The sequence below is a fragment of the Choristoneura fumiferana genome, chromosome 27 (assembly GCF_025370935.1).
Source record: "Choristoneura fumiferana chromosome 27, NRCan_CFum_1, whole genome shotgun sequence".
NCBI classification, from domain to species: Eukaryota; Metazoa; Arthropoda; class Insecta; order Lepidoptera; family Tortricidae; genus Choristoneura; species Choristoneura fumiferana.
In genome coordinates this window covers 9158371-9181802 of record NC_133498.1, presented here as the reverse complement: position 1 = coordinate 9181802, position 23432 = coordinate 9158371, and the positions used below count along the sequence as shown (strand labels likewise).

At 38.8% G+C, this 23432-nt stretch overlaps 2 protein-coding genes across 2 annotated transcripts; one reads left to right on the top strand and one right to left on the bottom strand.

Moving 5' to 3' along the window:
* The first annotated feature begins 2222 nt into the window (after positions 1-2222).
* On the top strand, positions 2223-10038 carry mdlc (RING finger protein mdlc). Its single transcript, XM_074108488.1, has 7 exons — positions 2223-2507; positions 3220-3371; positions 4491-4643; positions 5491-5618; positions 6782-6843; positions 8600-8783; positions 9848-10038. The coding sequence occupies exons 1-7, from the start codon at positions 2414-2416 to the stop codon at positions 10014-10016; spliced, it is 942 nt and encodes a 313-aa protein (XP_073964589.1). The 5' UTR covers positions 2223-2413; the 3' UTR covers positions 10017-10038.
* Positions 10039-13110: 3072 nt separating this feature from the next.
* Positions 13111-19131, bottom strand: LOC141443300 (protein obstructor-E-like). The gene is made up of 6 exons (XM_074108535.1): positions 19028-19131; positions 17866-18041; positions 16945-17133; positions 15300-15500; positions 14267-14533; positions 13111-13172 (listed from the first exon to the last, which is right to left on the bottom strand). The coding sequence occupies exons 1-6, from the start codon at positions 19035-19037 to the stop codon at positions 13137-13139; spliced, it is 879 nt and encodes a 292-aa protein (XP_073964636.1). The 5' UTR covers positions 19038-19131; the 3' UTR covers positions 13111-13136.
* Between the last annotated feature and the right edge of the window lie 4301 nt (positions 19132-23432).

Sequence of the window (23432 nt, the reverse complement as noted above, 5' to 3'; positions counted from 1 at the left end):
GGTGAAAAATTATATGTGTCACACCGACTGTTGTGTTTTGGCGTGGAGAGCAAGACAGCCGATGAAATTACTGGCACTTGAGGTATCCCATCTTAGGCCTCTAGGTTGGCAACGCATCTGCAATCCCCTGGTGTTGCAGGTGTCTATGGGCGGTGGTGATCTCTTATCATCAGGAGACCCACTTGCTCGTTGGCCATCCAGTTGAATAAAAAAAAAAAACCATAGTTCATCCTCAGAGAACAACCGTTCACCAGATGATGATGAACTTTGGGACTTTAAGTTTTGGGACTAAGTAAATTTATCATGTGGCTCGTGATATTTATTTATTACTAGCTTTTGCCTGCGGCTTGGCTCGCGTGGAATTCGGTTGTCGCGCTGTTCCCACGGGAACTGTGCATTTTTCCGCGATAAAGGATTCTTAGACATGTTTTATCAAAATCGGTTCTGCCCTGTTTTGAGATATTGAACATTTAGTAATTTATGGCTCTTGTAAAATGTATTCCTATTTATACGCAATTTTTTTGCGATAATCTACTTTTTAACCCCCGGCGCAAAAAGAGGGGTGTTTGGCCACTATGTATGTCTGTGTGCGTGTGTGTGTGTGTGTGTGTATGTGTGTGTGTGTGTGTGTGTGTGTGTGTGTGTGTGTGTGTATGTGTGTGCGTGTTTGTCTGTGGCACCGTAGGTAGCTCTTAAACGGGTGGACCGATTTGAATACGGTTTTTTATTTGAAATCAGGTTTTAAAGCGATGGTTCTTGGACATGTTTCATCAAAATCGGTTTAGCCGGTATTTTCGGGGTACGGGGGGGGGGGTACCCGAACGTAGCTCGGTCGCCCAGGTATTCAATTATGTTTAGAACAAACTAAGATTAGTTACTAAACCAAATCAGTCACAGTAAATAGGAAATAATACAATAAAAAACATAACCCTCCTTCGGGCAGTCGGGTAAAAATATCTAAACCGGACGAAAACTGTGATAATCTTTATAAATAAAATTTCCACTAAAATCGTCAAACAAATTTCACAATAAGAAATATTTCAACTTTCAGCTTTATTTTAAAATGTTACGATAAATATTTCATTGATTTAGTATTGATTTAATTCATTGCGGTTTTGAATTAAGAATAGGTTATGATAAAGCTAATCCTTAAGTTGGAAATAGATTAATAGATTTATAACATATTGTGTAGCAAAAAACTGATCACTTAAAAGGAATGACTGCGAGTACAAGCCAAGAGAAATAAAAAAAAACGCCAGCAAAAATAATAAAAAAATGCCTGAAAAAGAAACGCTGACAAAGAAACGCCACCAATAAAGAACTAAAAAGTAAATAATAATTATGCACTACCTAGCTGTTGCCCGCGACTTCATCTGCGAAGAATTCGGTTATCCCTATCCCGCGGGGACTATGCTGATTTCCCGCAAAATTAGCCTAAGTTAATTTAGTATAAGTACCTAGTAATATTTTTTTATCTAAGCGTCGCCGGTGTCGGGGACCGCTAAGGTTAACAGGAAACTAAAGTTCATATGTTATATTTTTAAAAGTGTACTAAGGTGTTGGATATTCTGGCTGCAGCATTAGCTCATCGTGTTCCCACCATTGCATTGTATGTACAATCAAATACTGATCAAAAGGAATCAAACACGACATATCTGCTATTATTTTTTCAAGAGTATACTGGTGTGCTGGATATCCTGGCTGCAGCATCAGCTCGTCGTGTTGCCACCACTGCATTGTATGTAGAATAAATTACTGATCAAAATGAATCCAAACACGAAATATGTGCTATTATTTTTTATAGAGTGCTGGATATGCTGGCTGAAGAATGTGGAAGTTCCACAAATATAAATATTTGTTTTTTTTATAACTTCTATAATTTAAATTAAGGTGCGGCCACATGCAGTCGCTTGTCGCTCCTTTGCAGCGATAAATCTGGTCACGTGGCCCCATTTTACATGTGATTTTAAATTTCCCGCGACTCAAAAAAGTAGCGTCAAGTCGCCGCGTCGAGCAGCAACAACAAGTTGACTGCTTGCAGAAATGATCTTGGTCTTGGAAGCTGATTTTTTGATCTCATTACGTACAAATAAAATAAATTGGAGTGAATGAAAAAAAAAACAGTTTTTTCCGAAATAGTTTTTTTTTCAGCGATAAAGGTCAACATTTTGATCGAACTAAACGCTTTTAGAAATTTCAATTGACATTGACAGACATTTCATTCAATTTGACTGACAGTGAGTTGCGTTGCAATACAAACAACTGTGTTAAAACCGAAAAAGTATCAAAATCTCGTGAATTTTCACTCCAATACTAAGCTAAACAGTTTTAAATCGAACCATTTATAATAACTTTTCGAATTGCAGCCATAAATAGTATCTTTTACGAATTAAAAGCTACTTAGAACGAAATTATGTCAGACGTCGAAGTAGAAGTTCCTTCTACATTTAAGAAGAGAAATATTAGAAATAGAGGCGGAAGGAAACGTAAGACGTCGAGTTCAGAAGGTAAATAGTGATAATTATGTAAAATTATTCTAGTTTTAAAAGATAAAGAATGTCCGTTTTGAGGTTATGTTTTGGTTTGGTTTTAACATGACAGTGTACTGAAATGACGCCAACCTGGGAAGGACATAGGATACTTTTATTTCGGAAAATTGCATTGTTGTACCGGAATAGCCGTAAAAGAATTCTGCGGAGATGGAGTCGTGGACAAATGCTAGTAGTTAAGAAGTTCTTACTAACAGATTATATGTATGAGTCGTCAGGTTACTAACAGCATTTTCATTTCTATTCTTTAAGGTAACGGCCACTGTCTGGAAAAAAAACAGCATTTTCATTTCTATTCTTTAAGGTAATGGCCACTATCTGGGAAAAAAAAAACAGAACTTGAAACTAACCCATGATTGACCTTACCTCACCTGATGACAAGTACACATGAAGCCAAAGCTGTATCTCACTGGTTCAGTAACAGCCTATTCACTCTAGCCCTGAAGAGGTCTATGTTACCTATATTTATCCAGAAATACAGACATAGGGAGCAAATTCCATTTTATTTTCCTTTTTTATTATACTACTAAACTGAGCTTTTATCTCAGGATTTTCTCTAGCAAACTAAAAAATAAACCTAACTGACTCACTGACTCATCAATGCCCAGTCTAAACCATCAGAACAAGAAGTTAAAATCTTAATATTTATAGAACCTTGTTTGTGTTTCAGAAAAGAACAGTTCAGAATCCGATGAACAAACCGTAGTGGTGCCAACAAAAAGGCCTCAGAAGGCCAATCCTAACATACAGTCCACCAGTGGCCCGAAAAGACAGAAACCAGATATTGATGAAGATGATGATGACATCAGCGACGAAGATAGAGTGAGTTGGATTATTTTTTAATTTTCAGATTTCACAAATATATAACACTAGCGCTTACCTGCGGCTTCGGACGTGTAAATCATTTGATACAGCAGTTGAATTGAAATTCCGGGATTTTATTAAATTCTCGTGGGAATTCCCTAAAATTACATTGTGGTTTTCATAGACGTTATGTTACAACAACCATGCCAAATTTCATGACTATAAACCCAGCGGTTTATTTCCAGATTTTATCCCTACCCCTTGGGAATATCGGGATAAAAAGTAGCCCATGTGTTATTCCAGATGTCCAGCTATATACATAATAATATCAAATTTCATGACTCTAAGCCCAGCGGTTATTATTCAAGATTTTATCCCTATCCCGTGGGAATATTGGAATGAAAAGTAACCTATGTGTTATTTCAGATCTCCAGCTATCTACATACCAAATTTGATGACTCTAAGCCCAGTGGTTGTTATTTCAAGATTTTATCCCTATCCTGTAGGAATATCAGGATAAAAAGTATCCTATGTTTTAATCCAGGTTATTGACTAACTTTTTACCAAATTTCATCCAAATTCGTCCAGCCGTTTCAGCGTGAAAAAGTAACAAACATACTCACTCACTCACAAACTTTCACATTTATAATATTGGTAGGATTAAATACTTTTCATAAACAAAAGAGAAAGATTTATTTGGTTCTATCAGTACAACCGCCATACAGTAATACAGAATAAATAAGTACAAAGTACAAGTACAGAAGCCTAACTGCCATACAAAAGTGACGTTTAGGCATAAGAATCGTGCTTCTCTGTTCATCGCATAACTCTTATTCACTCCCACGGGGCACATGTAGTGGAATAGCACACTCTAGGGGGCATAGACATCTACTTGTAGCAGAAAATAAAATCGCAGAGTGAACCGCGTCTGGTAATAAGAAAAGAAGTTATATGGTGACCAAAAAGGGCCTGCACTCAGCATGTGTTGCCACACATTTTATTATTGTTACTAACACTATTATGGATTTTCTTTCAAAATAAATTATTATTATTATTAAGTATTATCTGATCTCCTCTAATAGTATTTATTACGATTTTTTTTTAAATCTTAACCATTTACCATCTCTTTTATTCCAGGGCAAGCAGAAGCTAACATTGTCAGTGCAGCAGCAGCGCGAGAATGCGACGGCAACATACGAACTGGACACCGAGCGGGACAGGGACGCACAAGCTATATTCGAGAAGGCGCAAAAGATAAACGAGGAGTTACAGGGACAGGCTGATGACAAGGTAAGATTAATATTGTCAATGGCAAATATACATTACTGCAATGTTCATCCGTCAGAGTGCAGCACTAGTGCAGACCGTAAACAGTTTTTTGAATGTCTTAAATTTTTTTTTTTTTTTTTTATTCGACTGGATGGAAAACGAGCAAGTGGGTCTCCTGATGGTAAGAGATCACCACCGCCCACAAACATCTGCAACACCGGGGGTATTGCAGACGCGTTGCCAACCTAGAGGCCTAAGATGGGATACCTCACGTGCCAGTAATTTCACCGGCTGTCTTACTCTCCACGCCGAAACACAACAGTGCAAGCACTGCTGCTTCACGGCAAGATTAGCGAGCAAGATGGTGGTAGCAATCCGGGCGGACCTTGCACAAAGTCCTACCACCTGCGAAAATGTCTTTTAAATGTCCATAGGATGCCATAATATCATATTATTTCAATTAGTTTTTGGAAATATAGCTCTATTGTTACTCTCTATGTAAATAGCGTTTTATTTTTTTATTAATGAATATGTCATAATCTGTCATGGCGACACATCATAAAGAGAACTGACGTTGTCATGGCGGTTTGTTTACGGTTTGTCCTAGCAGAGCTTTGCGTAATATTCCCTGAATTAAAAAAAGTTTTTCAGGTTTCCCATTCGTAATTGTTGTTAACCTTATATTTGCGTTTGCCATAGTTTTTACTAAAGTTACCTAGTCATAGAAAAAGTATTGTATATGTTGTATAAGTAAGACAAAAAAACTCGCAGTGTCTTTACGGTGTTCGCTACGCTCGCATCGTAACCCACGACACTCGCTTTTTTTAAACTTTATACAACTGCTACATGGAATACTATTATTAAACAGGTGTACAGAGGTCTGAACAACTACGCGCAGTACTATAAGAAGCGTGACACAGCGGCCGGCAACGCGAGCTCCGGGCTCGTGCGGAAGGGGCCCATCAGAGCGCCCGCCAACCTCAGGGCCACTGTCAGGTGAAAAAGACATATTATTTGCAGTGGTAGGACCTTGTGCAAGGTCCGCCCGGATTGCTACCACCATCTTGCTCGCTAATCCTGCCGTGAAGCAGCAGTGTTTGCACTGTTGTGTTTCGGCGTGGAGAGTAGGACAGCCGGTGAAATAACTGGCACTTGAGGTATTCCATCTTAGGCCTCTAGGTTGGCAACGCATCTGCAATACCCTGGTGTTGCAGTTGTCTATGGGCGGTGGTGATCTCTTACCATCAGGAGACCCACTTGCTCGTTTGCCATCCAGTCGAATAAAAAAAAAAAAAAAAAAAAAATTTCATCATCCATCAGCCGTAGGACGTCCACTGTTGGACATAGGCCTCCCCCAAAATTTTGATAAAATCGGTTTGTTTACACTTTATATAAATAGGATTAATATAAACCAGGGTTACTCAAAGTGGGGTACGCGAACCCCTAGGGGTTCGCTATTCGCGGTAGGGGGGTTCGCGACAAGGTTTACGTGACTCCAAAAACCACCAGGCTGCAAGACTAGCAAGATGATTAAGATTGGTTTTTGGAGTCTTTTAGTATTTGTTATTTTTAGTTTCTCCAACAGTCAATTTTATTACTTTCTTTGGGGGGGGGGGGGGGGGTTCGCTATCGTCTAGAAACTTTAACAGGGGTACGTGGAGCCATAAGTTTGAGAAACCCTGATATAAACCATACTGATTGAATTTTGTTAGGGTCATGTTGAATATGTCTAACTCAAGATCAATGTTATTAAAAAGTCTACACATTCTTGTGAGTTGTATAGGCACTTGTCTCACCGCCAGCGATCCTGTGTGAGTACAAGAGACACATATATTAATAGTTGATCGCTGGCTGTTCACACTGTCGGCGAGAACTCGCTCTTACATCTTTTGTCGCAGCGACAAGAGCTATAAAACTCGCTGAGCTATAGATACTCGCTCAGCGATGTCAGCTTGGCGGCCGCCCCGCACGAGCGAGTCGAGTGGAGCGAGTAATCGCCCGTCGCACGCGAACACTCGCTTACAGCCGAGCGACAAAACTACACTCGCTTCTCGCTGCTCGCCCACTCGTTTCTAGTTACTCGCTCTACTCGCTTCTCGCTCATCGTCGGCGGTGGGACAAGTGTCTAATCTAATCAAAAACTTGTGTATTCTTTACAGATGGGACTACCAACCAGATATCTGTAAGGACTACAAGGAGACAGGCTTCTGTGGCTTCGGAGGTACTGTCCACTTCTATTTTTAGTGCTTACGAAAGAACTCTTGATCTGTATGTATATAAAAAGGAAACATTGATTTGTGTCAACATGGGAAGAATGGATAAAAATAAAATAAAAAAATAGTTATACATGCATCGAATTAGAATACCCTTCAAAGCACAGTTGCGCTGTCAGCAACGCGTACTTATCGGATCAACATGCCGAAGTGCTTCGTAAAAAAGTGCAAAAATAATACATTAACGACATTGAAAAAGATGGCATATTGTATTTTCGTTAAGTTCTAGTTAATATCTAGTTAATAATAACTGGTAGCATGGTGTACGGTTGTGTCACTCTGAAGATGAGCTCTGGTTGAGTTCGAAACGCGTCAGTGTAGTGTGGTGGTGGTGATAGATGGGTTTGTGTGATTTGTGTGTGTTCTTACAGTGTGGCGGTGGAGGGACTGCATGAAAACGCATATTAAATAAACTTAGCTATCGTAAGGTCGCGGGTGAGCAAGGAAATTCTTTTAGTTCGTTGATATGGACCTCCGCAAAATAACGCCTGATTCAATAAATTATCTAGTTAATAGTTTTATAATGTAGTGAACTTGTGGCAAAATACGCCTTCAAACTCATTAAAAACATTGTTTTACATTCATTTCAATTAATTTGTTACGATTGTCACGCGGCGTAAACTGAATTCGACTTAATAGGGATTGACTCTAGGTATAGTATTGTTTAAAATCTTCTTGCCTACGACGGAAAGCGCTGTGGTCTTATTTGGGCTCCATAGAAAACCAGCGTTGCTGCACATAATGTGAGGTAACATAGTTTTAGTTTTAGGTCGTACTTATGGAGCCAAAATAAACCTTTCTTTCTTTCTTTCTTATTTTGTAATGTCATAACCGCCAATCGCGCGCACTCGAAATAACACCTTAATTATCGTAACGTAAGGATGCATGTAACGAAAATTGAAACGTTCTTAAGTACATTATGTGTTTTTGATTTGCCTTAGCAGACGCACGCACTTGTAACTTAGCGATGGAACATTTTTGTGACTTGAATTTGTAGGTGACGAAATGGTCCCAAATCAGCAATCTGCCGCGATGCCGGTCTTACGAACGGCGCTGGTCCTTTGGGACCATACGGTCATCATAAATTAAAAAAAATAACACAGCTAAATAAAGTGAAACCGAGACAATTACCGGGCATATATGTTGCAGAGAAACACTTTCAAGAAATAGAGAGATAATAGATTATAAATAAATAAATATCACGGGACAATTCACACCAATTGACCTAGTCCCAAAGTAAGCTTAGCAAAGCTTGTGTTATGGGTACTAAGCAACGGATAAATATAATTATAAAGATATAGATACATAATTAAATACATATTAAACACCCAAGACCCGAGAACAAACATTCGTATTTTTCATACAAATATCTGCCCCGACACGGGAATCGAACCCGGGACCTCAAGCTTCTTAGTCAGGTTCTCTAACCACTAGGCCATCTGGTCGTCAAAATATACTTATGAAACCAAAATAACATAGGTAAATAACCATTACGAACTTGCTAAATACAGGGTACTAGATAACACGCGTTTTTCCAGAGATAAGACCAAAGCTAGATCGATTGTTCATCCCCAAAAACCGCTAAATAGAGCCGTTTCCGAGATCCCGAAGATATAAACATACAAGAATTACGCGTTTAAAGATATATCTTCAATAATCTTCATTGAGATTAACTATATTTTTCTGTATTTTTTTTTGTCACAGATTCATGCAAGTTCCTCCACGACCGCTCTGACTACAAACACGGATGGCAGCTGGAGCGGGAAGAGATCGCTCCGAGCGGAGGCGGGGGCGGAGGCGACAGCGATTACGAAGTACACAGCGACGAAGAGCTGCCATTCCGATGCTTTATATGCCGAAGTAGCTTCACCGATCCTGTTGTTACTAGGTATGTACGATAGATGGCGTTGATGTCAAGATTTTTTTTTAACTTTTTAGGTTTCCGTAGCCAAAATGGCAAAAACGGAACCCTTATAGTTTCGCCTTGTCTGTCTGTCTGTCTGTCCGTCCGTCCGCGGCTTTGCTCAGGGACTATCAATGCTAGAAAGCTGTAATTTTGCACGAATATATGTGTAACTATGCCGACAAAAAGGTACAATAAAAACTTGTAAAACAATGTTTTTTAGAGTATCTCCCATAGACGTAAAGTGGGAGTGTTTTTTTTTCTCATCCAACCTTGTAGTATGAGGTATCGTTGGATAGGTCTTTTAAAATCATTAGGGGGTTGCTAAGACGATTTTTTGATTAAGTGATATGTTTGCGAAATATTCAACTTTGAAGTGCAAAGTGCAGTGCAGTGGGTACGTAAGTAAGGTAAATGTCCCAGTGCTTAAAGTTGCAAACCGGATGGCAAAGTGGTTAGAGAACCTGACTACGAAGCTTTAAGGTCCCGGGTTCGTTTTCCCGGCCGGGGCAGATATTTGCATGAATAATGCGAATGTTTGTACTCGGGTCTTGAATGTTTAATATGGATTTAAGTGTGTATTTGAAGAGTGTTGTCTTCGCCAACAAACTGCTTAGCAGTTTGGCGAAAATATTTTGAAGTCGTTATTTTTGTAAAATGTGATGAATAAATAAAAAAAAAATTTTTTTTTATGTAAATCGAGCGTCGTCGTCCCCCCCTCTCTAAAATCTAAACCGGTGGGAGGGCGGCACGGACGGCCTCCACGCCATCATGAGGGCGCGCTGTGCTTCAGCCCCAACACCATCGTGGACGCGTTAGTTGGCAGGTCTTGTGTTGTGTTTCGGCGTGGAGAGTAAGACAGCCGGTGAAATTACTGGCACTTGAGGTATCCCATCTTAGGCCTCTAGGTTGGCAGCGCGTCTGCAATACCCCTGGTGTTGCAGATGTTTATGGGCGGTGGTGATCCCTTACCATCAGGAGACCCACTTGCTCGTTTGCCATCCAGTCGAATAAAAATAAAAAAATGATTAAACGTTCTATTGTTACAGATGCAAACACTATTTTTGCGAGAAATGCGCTCTAGAAAACTACAAAAAGTCGACGCGGTGTTTTATATGCAACGCGCAGACCAGCGGCGTGTTCAACCCGGCCAAGGAATTGGAAGCCAAGCTGAAGAAGAACAGCGACGACGACGATGATGATGGAGATGATGACTGAGGAATAAATTGTGTAAAATACTGTTTCTTTTTTTTTTTTATTCGACTGGATGGAAAACGAGCAAGTGGGTCTCCTGATGCTAAGAGATCACCACCGCCCATAAACATCTGCAACACCAGGGGTATTGCAGTTGCGTTGCCAACCTAGAGGCCTAAGATGGGATACCTCAAGTGCCAGTAATTTCACCGGCTGTCTTACTCTCCACGCCGAAACACAACAGTGCAAGCACTGCTGCTTCACGGCAGGATTAGCGAGCAAGATGGTGGTAGCAATCCGGGCGGACCTTGCACAAGGTCCTACCACCTGCAAAACCTGCCTGTTTATTCGATGGATGGAAAACGAGCATGTGGGTCTCCTGATGGTAAGAGATCACCACCGCCCATAAACACCTGCAACACCAGGGGATTGCATATTAAGATGGGATGGTCAAGTGCCAGTAATTGCACCGGCTGTCTTACTCTCCACGCCGGAACACAAATTCATTGACCGAAAATAACCTGATACTGGAAGATCGATTGCCTTGAATATCCTAGGCAATTTGGTCCTTTTCTTTTGGTATTATTATTTTCATATTAATCACTACGTACTTTTTTTTAATTAATTATTCAAGCTATTTTGCTTGATGATGTCATACTTTAATCTAGTTCTGCCACTTAAGATTGGTTTTTTGGAATCTTTTTGTATTTTTTATTTCAAATCCAAATTTTTTACTTTTACGGTCATCCCGTAAAACCTAAATTGAAAATACAAACTGAAATATAGATGCACAGAAAAACCAGAAAAATAAGACCATCACTGGGAATCGAACCCAGGTCCTCGGTATTCCGTACCGCGTGCTATACCGCTACACCACTGATGGTCCCATCACCATCACCATCATCACCACCAGTTGACCATCAGTGGTGTAGCGGTATAGCACGCGGTACGGAATACCGAGGACCTTGGTTCGATTCCCAGTGATGGTCTTATTTTTCTGGTTTTTCTGTGCATCTATATTTCAGTTTGTATTTTCAATTTAGTTCTGCCACACCACACCAATGCAATTTCATAAATTCGTATCTATGCGTATGTTGAGCACCGACGTTATTTTACTTTTATCTGTGGTGAAGTGGTGAACTGTCAAGAATGACACTGACGTGTCATATGTCAGATTACGGGTCCAAATCGATTTTCGTAGTACAATTTCAACGATATCGACACGGCTAAAGTTACAAAAGTATGTATACACGACTTCATGTCCTTATCATTAAGGTCGTGTATACATATTTTTGTAACTAGCCGTGTTGATATCTTTGCACTTGACTGTACTCGTAGGTATATCCAGATGTAAATTGTGAATAATTAAATCTTCACAAAACAACATACAACTCGGACCGTCTACGTAGTAGTTTTCAAAGTTAGGGCTAAATGAGGGTCGTTGCTTGTTTTTTAACCACCGACGCAAAAAGAGGGGTGTTGTAAGTTTGACCGTTATGTGTCTGTCTGTGGCACCGTAGCTCTTAAACGGGTGAACCGATTTGAATGCGGTTTTTTTTTTTGAAAGCAGGTTTTCTAGCGATGGTTCTTAGACATGACATGTTTTAAGAACTTTAAAGTGTCAAAGTCGGGAGTTTTCCAACTTCTTGTTGGTTAAGGTTCTTATGTAAATAAATTAATTGCGTTATACATTAAAATTTAATAACTACAGGAAACTATTTGAAAAGCATTTATCGGGTAAATGGGTGTTTATTGGGCAAGCGCGTTATTCTTCGCTTACCAGCATGCGTGATTGTGCCCAAACGCTGCAGGGCTACTACGAAGCACGAAACTCGAAGTTCGTGTCGTGTGCTCCCTCTGACACTTATACTATTTAATACGAGAGCGAGAGGGACCGCACGACACGAACTTCGAGTTTCGAGTTTCGTAGTAGCCCTGCTGGCCTATTTAAATATACCTATACTTCGAAATGGTTTTCAATTGTAACAAGATAGGCAACCCCGATTTCTATTTCGGAACTATACTTGGTTTGGATAGATATTTAACTAAATGTAAACAAAACAACGTCAATTGGTGTCTTAATTGTTGAAATTGCCCCATTAAACTAACCAAACATTTACATTGGGGTGAAGACCAAATTAAATTATGTTTTTGAAATAATCATGTATGTTGAACATATGTGATTTTCCCACTAACGTCGATAAGCTACTAGAAACACAGGGAAGCTTAAAGTTCCATCTTACATACTGGCTAAAACCAAAAAGTCGTTTCTGGGAAATTGCATCCATCCCAGCCTATATACGTCCCACTGCTGGACACAGGCCTCCTCTCACAACAAGAAGGAAATTGCATACGGTTTTATAATAAAATTCCAAAAAAGATTACAAATGAAACGGATACAAAATTCAGATCTATTGTCAAGAAGACATTAATATCAAAGGCGTATTATAAAGTTAATGATTATATCATGGACAGGGATATTTGGAAATAATTATCATTAGCGATCCCTTCAAATAGCGAACTGTGTTATAGATAGAGTTGTGTTAAATACTTGTGATGTATAGATATCATTTAATAATATTGTAAATCTGTTTAAAAAAAATATACCTCGTTGAGTTTCTTGCCGGATTCTTCTCAACAGAGGTTTTTCCGAACCGGTGGTAGATTTTTTTTTGACATTCGTAAGTGCTTGTTATAGCCTAAATTGAATAAAGATATTTTGACTTTGACTTTGAATCATACATTTGTATGGATAATTTTAGTGTCACAATGGAAAAAGCTAATGGAAATTATAACTACCTGCTAACAACTTTTTGGTCTTCACGCATTTCTATACACCAGTCTAGTTTGTATTACAATGATAGATAAGTAAAATGTTTCAAATCCTTGAATGTACCAAATCTGGCAGCTGAACTTTGTTTACATTTAGTTAAATAGTTATCCAAACCAAGTATAGCTACCAAATTTGACTACGAGGGGCAAACATTCCAGATTAAATGAACGCTGTTACTACGGGAATGCAGGGAATTATAACTAACTTACTTACTAACTTGATATGGATAACCTCCGAAATAAAAGAATATTATTATTATTATACATTTTTAGTAAAACAAAAGTGTAAATATAAGCATTTATTTAACACAGTTATACGCAGCCAGCGGTCAGCGGCCAATCGCAGTACTGGAAAGAAAAAAACACATTTTTATTAATATTTTTATGACTTAAATGTGGCATTTTGATTGGTTATTTGGAGTCTTTTTGTATTTTTATTTCTACTCCAAATTTGTTACTTTTACGGTCATCCCGTAAAACCATATCGAAAATACAAACTGCGACATGGATGCACAGAAAAACCAGAAAGAGACCAGCGCTGGGAATCGAACCCAGGTCCTAAGCATTCCGTGCTGCGTGCCATACCCCTACACTACCACTGGACAGAAGTACAGACACGAATTTCTCCTATGCACACATATCTCAGTATCATTATCTTTTCTACTACGCTACTTAAGCTGCAGCACTAGCGACATCTATGTTTCGCTCTCATCGAGAGACATAACATTCTTTCGGAACTAACCGCTCACCCAGAAAAGAGATGTCGCTACTAAGCAATCAAATTTTGATTGGTTATATGGAGTCTTTTTGTGTTTTTTATTTCTACTCCAAATTTGTTAGAGAAACCCGAGATATTGGTTATATGGATTAATACATTATAACTACATAGTATAAAACAAAGTCGCTTTCTCTGTCCCTATATCCCTATGTATGCTTAAATCTTTATTAACAATAAAATTATGTCAATCCTTGTTTATTATATTGAATACCTGATTTAGAGGCTGTTTCACCATCCATTGATTAGTGTTAACTGGCGGTTAGGTGTGATGCCGTCTCTATTTGCTTTGTTCGAATAGACGGAGACGGCATCACATTTAACCGTCGGTTAACGCTAATCAATGGATGGTGAAACAGCCCCTTAATCTAATAAAATAATCTAGTCAAATAAGAGATTAAAAAGTACACGTTCACTAACTATGTTTTTCTTAATTGGCATGTGTGTCACAGATAGTCAATAAAAGAAATAAAATCCACTGAATCAAAAGACGATCTCTTGGCCAGCAAAGTTGTATGAAATTCCATTACTGTCCTTTAATTTGAAAATTATAACGAATCTTCAATAAGTGCTTTATAATGACGTACTTTGCGTTCTATGGTCACGAAGATAAGGAGGATGGCTGTTTGAGAAAAATAGTTTTTTTACCAAGGAAACTATCAATTACCTGCAATATCGAGTTCCAATGGAGTCCAGGCGGGCAATCCATAGCAACAGCGACACCATGGTTACATTTGTTGTATTTATTGCAATCTTCGTGAGCCGTCAGCGCGCCTTCTTCGCATCCTGATCCGCCATCTTGTTCTACATCTGCAACACCGCCATCTTCTCCCACGCTGCCATCTTGTTCAACGCCGCCATTTTCTGGCGCGTCACTGTCGCTGTCATCTGAACCATAGTTGTTGCAGTCGGATTCGTGGGGCCAGACGCATTGCTGTAAAGAAAGAAAGAAAGAAAATACATTTATATAAATAATTAGAAAATTAGTAAATAATCTGGGAATAAAAATAATTGTTTTTTTTACAAAATTTGAAAAACTTCGACATTGTCATTTCAAAGTTCAATATCTCAAAAACGAAAGCCAAGAACCACTGCATGAAACTCGTTTTCACGTAAAAAATACCGTTTGAAATTGGTCCATCAGTTTGTGTGTTAGGTACTATAAGGTTACTATGCATTGGTGTCATACTTATACTTAACACCCCTTTTTGATTCGGGGGTTAAGCGTTGGCTTGATTAAAATGGCTGTCTGGGAGAGATCGCTTTTAAGCGATAAGACCACCTATTGTCCACACTTCATTTTGCATTTGCATGTTAAATTAATGCACTATCGATCCAAGTGAATCGTGACCCACTGTGGAAACTTCTCGTAGAAAGTCATAGTGCCATCGCATTGCTTGACAAGGGAATTTATTATGACACTTACTGTGAGAACGTTCTACGGTGGGTCAGGAATCAAATGGTTCGATTGTACCTACTGATTTGTGTTAAATAAAGAATATTTCGCAGGTTTGTGCAGGTTTCCTCACGATGTTTTCAACTACGGCCCAAGCCCTCTCATTCCGAAAGGAGGGCTGTGCCCAGCAGTGGGACGTATATAGGCTGGGATGATGATGATGAAAGAATATTTTTATTGAATTGAGAAATTCGGGGAAACGATAATGGAACTAATCTTGTCAACTAGTAAATGGTAATAGTACCTCCACTTTAGAGCTCCACTGCAGACCAGGCGGGCAATCCTGCGCAACTAGTGCGCCATGATTGCAAATGTTGTATTTACTGCAGTCCTGATTGGCTGACAGCGCGCCCTCCACACAGCCGCCATTTTGTGAACCGCCATCTTGTGGCGGCACGGTTGCTTCTCCGATGTTGCAGTTGGACTCATGTGGCCAGACACATTCCTGTAATTTTATTTTGTTTTTAGGGCATTAAATTATTTTAATAAAAAAAACTTACTGCTAAGAACTGCAAGTGAAAAACAAAGTCCTATTCTAAAGGAGTGCGTACCTATCTAGTCGCATAATTTTTGAAAGTCATAATGTAAGTTTGTCATAACTTTTCTTCGACAGCTATTGTTTTTACCGTTAGTTCGAAACCGTTAATTTTTCAGAGATTCTTATGAGCTCTCTTTAGGTTAGGTTAGGTATGATTCTGTACAATTTTTATGGATTCCGAGAAAAAGGAGTTATGATATTATAAACGTTACATTATGCCTTTCAAAAATTATGCTAAGTAGCTGCAGGGCTACTACAAAATTCGAAGCTCGAAGTTCGTGTCGTGCGGTCCCTCTGACACTTATACTATTTAATACGAGAGCGAGAGGGACGGTACGATACGAACTTCGAGTTTCGAATTTCGTAGTAGCCCTGCTGATATGGATGATATGCAGGGGTCGGGCAAAAAGTGCCGATGACGTCAAACCACTTATCGGATGATTTCAAATAGTATTTTTGATTTTCATAAACAATTATCACTTATCATTTATCAACCTCTTTATTAAACGATATGAAATTTATTTTATTCACTGAATTCCATTTTGTTACTTCATTAATGCGACTTTGTTACTACATGTCACACGGAAGTTTAAATAAAAACATCATCTTGTGTGCAAGATTACGTCATTCGCACTTTTTGTCCGACCCCTGATGATATGGAGTCATTCTAAGTCGGGCGCGGCACAGTGCCGGGTCCATATCGGCTCGCATACCTACTTATTGGAAGTCCGAATGTAATGTATAGTATATCAGAACGATCGTTTGTCATAACTCTTTTTTCTCTGAATCCAATAATTGTTCAGAATTGTTATAAAACAAACCTAACCTACAGTGGTCTATAGCAAGGTTTCTCAAAGTGGGGTACGCGAACCCCTAGGGGTTCGCTATTCGACGGTAGCGGGTTCGCGACAAGGTTTACGTGATGGTGGCTGCAAGACTGGCAAGATGATTAAGATTGGTTTTTGGAGTATTTTTTATTTCAACTCCAAATTTGTTACTTATTTGTTTGTTATTTGTTTCAGTTTGTATTTTCGTTGGCAAGACGATTCTTAGTTTCTCCAACAGCCAGTTTTATTACTTTCTTTGGGGGGGGGGGGGGTTCGCTGTCGTCTAGAAACTTTAACAGGGGTACGTGGAGCCATAAGTTTGAGAAACCCTGGTCTATAGGATGACCATTTAAAATTTTCAGAAAACTGTAAGTTTCAGTGGGAAAAAAATTATGACAAACGATGATTCGGACAAAAAAATACGGTATGACTATTTAGCCCGCGTGGGGCGGCTCAAGGCTTCATCCTCCAAGGCCTGTGCTCAGCAGAGGGACGTATATAGGCTGGGATCATGTTCAACGCACCTTCAGCTCGGCGTTGAACTCGGTGCCTCCAGGGCAGTCGAAGACCAGCGGCGTCCCGTACTCGCAGACGTAATATTTGCCGCAACTGTCGGGGTGCGGTCGGAACAGCACGGAGTCGGGCCAGCTGCACTCCAGCTCGGACTCTGGAAGCTCGTCGGAGCATCCCGCGAAGACGGGGTTTTGGCAGACCTGGATAATAGGTTAAATTATGTAGGTGGTGTTAAGCGCTGTGTGCTTAAATGAAAGAACGAAAAGAAAAAACATTTGTTGCTCATGAAAAAACCGGTCAAGAGCGTGTCGGACACGCCCGAAATAGGGTTCCGTAGCCATTACGAAAAAATTAAGTAATATTAATCTTCCAAGTTTAGGCATATTTTATGCCTTAGGCTGCTATTTACGCTTAAACTACTAATAATTCTCAAGAAAACTTAGCCGTTATAGTTTTCCTTGAAAGTTTGATATTACTACCATCCTGAGTTTTTTCAAATTTTTCCACCCACTGGTTTAGATTTTAGAGGGGGGGGGACGCTCGATTTTAATGAAAATTTGCACTTTAAAGTTGAATATTTCGCAAACAAATCACTGAATCGAAATCGTCTTAGCAAACCCCTAATGCTTTTAAAATACCTATCCAACGATACCCCACACTATAGGGTTGGACGTGAAAAAAAAAACCCCACTTTACGTCTATGGGAGGTACCCTAAAAAAAATTACCCTAAAAAGGGCGACAACCTAAGATCCGCGCAGACGAAGTCCCGCATAAGCCAATCATTAGATGTAGTAGTTTAGTTAAAGTAGTTTAGTTTTTTAGTTGAATTGAAATTCCAGGATTTTAACAACATTCCATCTAAAGCAGCTGGACGTCTATGGGGGAAGCCTACATTCAACAGTTCTACGGCTGATGAATATGATGAACTTACCATGAAGTTGGAGTTAAAATGGGTGCCCTCTGGACACGACTGGAGTAGTGGTACGCCGTGTGCGCAGATGTAGAACTTGGAACAGTCTGTTTCGTGAGGAACCATGTAGCGGACGGAGCCGGGAGGCGGGCATTGTGTAGCCGAAGCGAGGGCGAAGAGCGCCACAATGGATGCGGCTGAAAAGAAGTCTTTTCGTTGACTGTATCTTTTCATTGGTTCCCTAATGTTTCGGAACTAACGTTTGGCAACCTGATTCATTTCGCAACTTTTCATTTCGCAACTGTTTCATATTTCTGAACCTGTAAATATTTCAGGATTTTTATAAAACTAACCAAACCTAAAGGGTTCTACACGATGGCCCTGAAATAAATCCTGTTCACAGTTCTAGAGTTTGCGAATTGAAAAGTTGCGAAATGAATCAGGTTTATAAACGTAAGTTGCGATATGAACGGAGGCCCTTTTCATCCATCTTTTTCATTGCGTTTTTCTTAGGAAGGATGACATATTATAATTTACATAGTAGTAGATAACATATCTGTAATCCTAGAGAATTCGAGGGAACACTTCATATATTCGTACGTGACATCCGGTAGAACCCTGTTGCAGTCTGGTCAGCATCTGCCGCACTTATAAAAATCTTGATAAGGACAGCAGAGGCTCCCTGCGACAGGGTTCTAGGTACCTACCTACCGAGTGTCACGTCCGAACTTGTTAAGGTACCTCGTGCATTTTGTTTTTGAAACTCCCCAACCTCATCTTTTCTACTCCCTATCAATTCGATCACTTCTTCTGGCTTGTGCTGAGGCATTGACTTCAAACGGGTAGAAAAATTATATTCAGGATTTTTTAAAATGGTAATTTTCTTGTTAAGTATATTTTTTTTATAATGTTTAAATCTTTCGTGATTTTCACTCATAATTTGAAATACCACAAACGGGACTTATCGCGCTAAACACACGAGTAATATTTACCTCGACATTTCGACCACATTACAGTGGCCGTGGTCACGAGTAGGTAGAGCCTGAGAGCCTGAGACCCGGACTACTCGTGACTACGGCCACTATAATATGGTCAAAGCGTCGAGATAAATATTACTCGTAGGTTTAGCGTGATAAGTCCTGTTTTGTGGTATTTTAATTATATATTTTTTTTGACAACTTACCGAACAGCATTTTGTTTTTTTCTGCCTGGTTGGTGTTAGTTATTGAGAGAACTGCACACTGCTATTGGAATTCGTTCTCGTCTTTATTTATAAAAGGTATTATCTTCTTATCTTCGATACATATTGCAACTTTATCTGATAATTTACAACAAAACAATTACTAAGAAATCCAGTCATAAAAGTACAAGTTTCTGCCTAACCATGACCTAATTAAGGAATAAGTTAATTGTTTAGACAAAGAGCCTAAATACATCACATCACACTATTTAATTAATAGAATAAAAATAAATACAATGTAAAATAAATAACAAAAATATCAAATAAAAGAAATCCCACTAATATTATAAAAAACAACTTTTGCACCAGAAACGACCCAGAGTGGGGAGGGGGGTAAAGTCAATTTGATACCTCTCTTTCGAAGACGGCGCCCCACTTCTATAAAAAACCGGCCAAGAGCGTGTCGGACACGCCCTAAATAGGGTTCCGTAGCCATTACGAAAAAATTAAGTAATATTTTTCTAAGGATTTCGTATTTTATACGGAATCTTCCAAGTGTAGGTATATTGTATACCTTAGGCTGCTAATTACTCATAAACTACTAATAATTCTCAAGCAAACTTAGACGTTATAGTTTTCCTTGAAAGTTTGATATACTTACTACCATCCTGGTTTTTTCCACCCACCGGTTTAGATTAAAGGAGGGGGGGACGCTCGATTTTAATGTTTTTTTTTTAATTTTTAATTGTACCATTTTGTCGGCATAGTTTACTTATATATCCGTGCAAAATTAAAGCCGCGGACGGACACATAGACAGACAGACAGACATGGCGAAACTATAAGGGTTCCGTTTTTGCCATTTTGGCTCCGGAACCCTAAAAAAGTAACGTAAGAAAAAAAGATAAAGAGAGAGAGCTAGAGTAAGGTAAGCTAAAGAAAACCGCCTATTGCTTACCTTGTAATCTTTCTCTCTGTGTACCTGTTTCTTTATTGATTACTGTTTGTCATCATCATCATCACAGCCGTAGGACGTCCACTGTTGGACATAGGCCTCCCCCATAGACCTCCAGTTGCCTCGGTTGGCAGCGGCCTGCATCCACCGTGCGACTTTAACCAGGTCATCCGTCCATCTTGTTGGTGGACGTCCTACGCTGCGCTACTATTTGTGGTGTACAATAAAGAGTCATTGTAGGTATAATACAATTTGTGTTGTATGGTAACAAGTTTAAAGAGGAAGAAGTACGAGCCTAACAAGATCTTTTTAACCCCCGACGCAAAAAGAGGGGTGTTATAAGTTTGATACCAATGTCTGTCTGCATCGTAGCTCTCAAATGGATGGACCGATTTCAATGCGATTTTTTACATGAAAGCGAGTTTCTTTGCTATTTTGAACATGACTCACTCGCAGTGCATAAGCCTGTAGTCGGGCAAGCAGCCGCCGTTGCGTATGCTCCGGGAGGATGGGCTACGGATTAGCCCGAAACATGTCGAGCTAAACTCCATTTGAGACGTGATTTATACGAGTTTTTTTTCAGTTATTGCTATGTTCGATAAAAATCGATTCGCCCGTTTTTCGGTATTGAAGTTTGAAATGACAATGTTGGGGGTCCTAAACTTTTTTTTAAGTTGATTATATCCATATCCCGAGGATCTAAATGCTGTCACCCACGTGTCTGTCTGTCTGTCACACAGGTTCTATGCCTTTGCCACCTGTTTAGTTTCACTTCTTGATTTACCATTTCATTTTTACTTAATTCAATGGTTTTTTTTCTATTCTCAAGATTGTGTATTGCTATTTGATAATAACAAAAATATACTACAGCCGCTCTAGAATTCGTTTTCACGCTGTGGGACGGGAGCAGACTGAAATTCAGCGCTGCAAGTTTCGATATAATATGACATACCTATTCAAAATGTTAAATATTTAATTTGTTATTATTTTTATTAATTGAATATAGTTTAATGTAATCTGATGCGTGCTATAAATGTGACCTAATCCTGACAGAATATAGCATACTGTGTATAATTTGCATGCTACATAAAGCAGAATATGAAGGATCCAAACTATATATTGTTACAAACGCATACCATTGTAAACCCATATTCAGCAAATAAAGTAATTATTATTATATTATATTATTATTATTATATTTTAGCTCGCAGTTGTGTACTTAGCCATGTTTTTCTGTTGCAGTAAATTCGTTTTTGTTTTATTTATTTAAGTATACCAGGTGTGGCCTGTAATATGAGCAAATAATTAAAACATAGATCATACTCCTCAAACTAAACAACATTAGTACAGCGACTTTTAAAAATAATTACTTTTTTTTTTAAAATTTTATGACACTTAAGTTTATTCGAAGAAGCAATGTAAAGCAAAATGCTTGATGTTTGTAGCGTGACAGGCGACGTCAGTTGTGTTCTAGGATGGCGTACATTGATAGCAGTATTTAATTTGTATGAAAAAAGGGAAATTAAAAGACTCCATTATTTTTAAAAGTCGCTGAACTAATGTTGTTCAGTTTGACGAGGACGATCTATGTTTTAATTTTTTGCTCGTATTACAGGCCACACCCGGTACAACCTGCCTTGGTGCCCTTAACAATTATCCTATTTTTATATTTTGCCACCTCTTTCTTGAGAAAAGGGTTCAGGTTTCCGTTCTTGATTGGTTTGAATTTTTTAATTGATTTTAAACGATCCAATATCAATTAGGTACTGAGGGTATAGTTCTCCTCACGTCTCTCGAATTAGGCCTATTGCTCACCTTGTAATTTTAATAATTTGTTTTCTGTATCGCTTACTATGTCTGGTGTACAATAAAGAGTCTTTGTATTGTATTGTATTGTATTAGGTACCCTGTCGATTTCCTACAACAAACGCCAAACAAAACTTACTCTTTATGACATATAGCAGATTATTAATCCTCACAACTGATTCATAATCGCACCATAATCACAATAAGCAAGCTTAATCCCTTTATCGCACGATGCATGAATTCTTGATATCGGGGATTCCTACAAACTGCTGGCTGAAAATAACTTTATTATTCTGAATCGCTCAAAAAAGTACCTAAAGGATACTATACTTAATCTATGTCTCATGGTTCACCAATGTTTCACAACTAACGTTTGGCAACCTGATTCATTTCGCAACTGTTTAATATTTCTGAAACTCATATTAAATATAATGACCCGGATAACTCACGTCTTAAATCGAGTTTAGCTCGACATGTTTCGGGCTAATCCGTAGCCCTTCGTCTTCGGAGCAACGCGACTCAGCGGCTGCTGCAACACGCGCACTGACAGTGCGCGCAGTGCGCGTGTTGCAGCAGTCGCTGAGTCTACGGATTACGATGGGCTACGGATTAGCCCGAAACATGTCGAGCTAAACTCGATTTAATACGTGAGTTATCCGGGTCATTATATTTAATATGAGTGAGTCTCACGGTAGTTTCATGTTCAAAATTTCTGAAACTGTAAATATTTCATTTCATAATTTCGTTTTATAAAACTAAACTAACCTAACCTAAAGGGCTCTACACGATGGTTCTGAAAGAATAATCCCTGTATTTTTATTATTATTATTATTTGTATTTTTTTTTCTTTACTTGTATAATATAGTTTTTAAGTATTTTATTTGTAATTATATTATTATGAAAAAATTACTTTCTGCCAAGTTTCTTGCGGCGCATTCTTCTTGGCAATGATGGTCTTTCCGAAAGCGCTGGTAGTTTAAAAAATGACATGTAAAAGTGCCCATTGCGGCCTATTTACTGAATAAATCATTTGAATTTTGAATTTTTGAATTTTGAATAAAATGTACAGCCGAACAAGCTGATTTATGTACAGTCAGGTGGATTGAGCTGTTACGGGGCTCAAAATGACTCGCGACACGAAATATACACGACTACTGCCAAGGTAATAAGCAGGGGTCGGACAAAAAGTGCGGATGACGTAAAAATGACGTAATCTTGCACACAAGATGATGTTTTTATTGAAACTTCCGTGTGACATGTAGTAACAAAGTAGCATTAATGAAGTAACAAAATAATCGTAAATAAATCAATGGAATTCAGTGAATAAAATAAATTTCATATCGTTATAAAGAGGTTGATAAATGATAAGTGATAAATGTTTATGAAAATCAATAATACTATTCGAAATCATCAGTGGTTTGACGTCATCGGCACCTTTTGTCCGACCCCTGGTAATAAGAGTTTAGATCATTCTGAGCACCACAAACTTCTGCTGCTGATTGTATGTTACCAGTTTAGGTACCTTTTAATAATCAATTTCACTTTGATTTCCTTGACAAAGTATGGGATGTCAACATGACATTATTAGCGCAAAAGGTGCTGGTAGGTGCTATCGAACCAACTGAATCGTGGCCCACTGTGGAACCTTT

Excerpts from the sequence above, each read along its gene's own strand:
- mdlc (XM_074108488.1), top strand. The coding sequence starts at position 2,414 with ATGTCAGACGTCGAAGTAGAAGTTCCTTCTACATTTAAGAAGAGAAAT. Across the intron at positions 2,508-3,219 it reads TAAGACGTCGAGTTCAGAAG|AAAAGAACAGTTCAGAATCC; the intron begins GTAAATAGTGAT and ends TTTGTGTTTCAG. Across the intron at positions 4,644-5,490 it reads AGGGACAGGCTGATGACAAG|GTGTACAGAGGTCTGAACAA; the intron begins GTAAGATTAATA and ends ATTATTAAACAG.
- LOC141443300 (XM_074108535.1), bottom strand. Across the intron at positions 15,501-16,944 it reads AGTTCAACGCCGAGCTGAAG|GAATGTGTCTGGCCACATGA; the intron begins GTGCGTTGAACA and ends ATAAAATTACAG. Across the intron at positions 13,173-14,266 it reads ATTGGAACTCGATATTGCAG|TACTGCGATTGGCCGCTGAC; the intron begins GTAATTGATAGT and ends TTTTCTTTCCAG.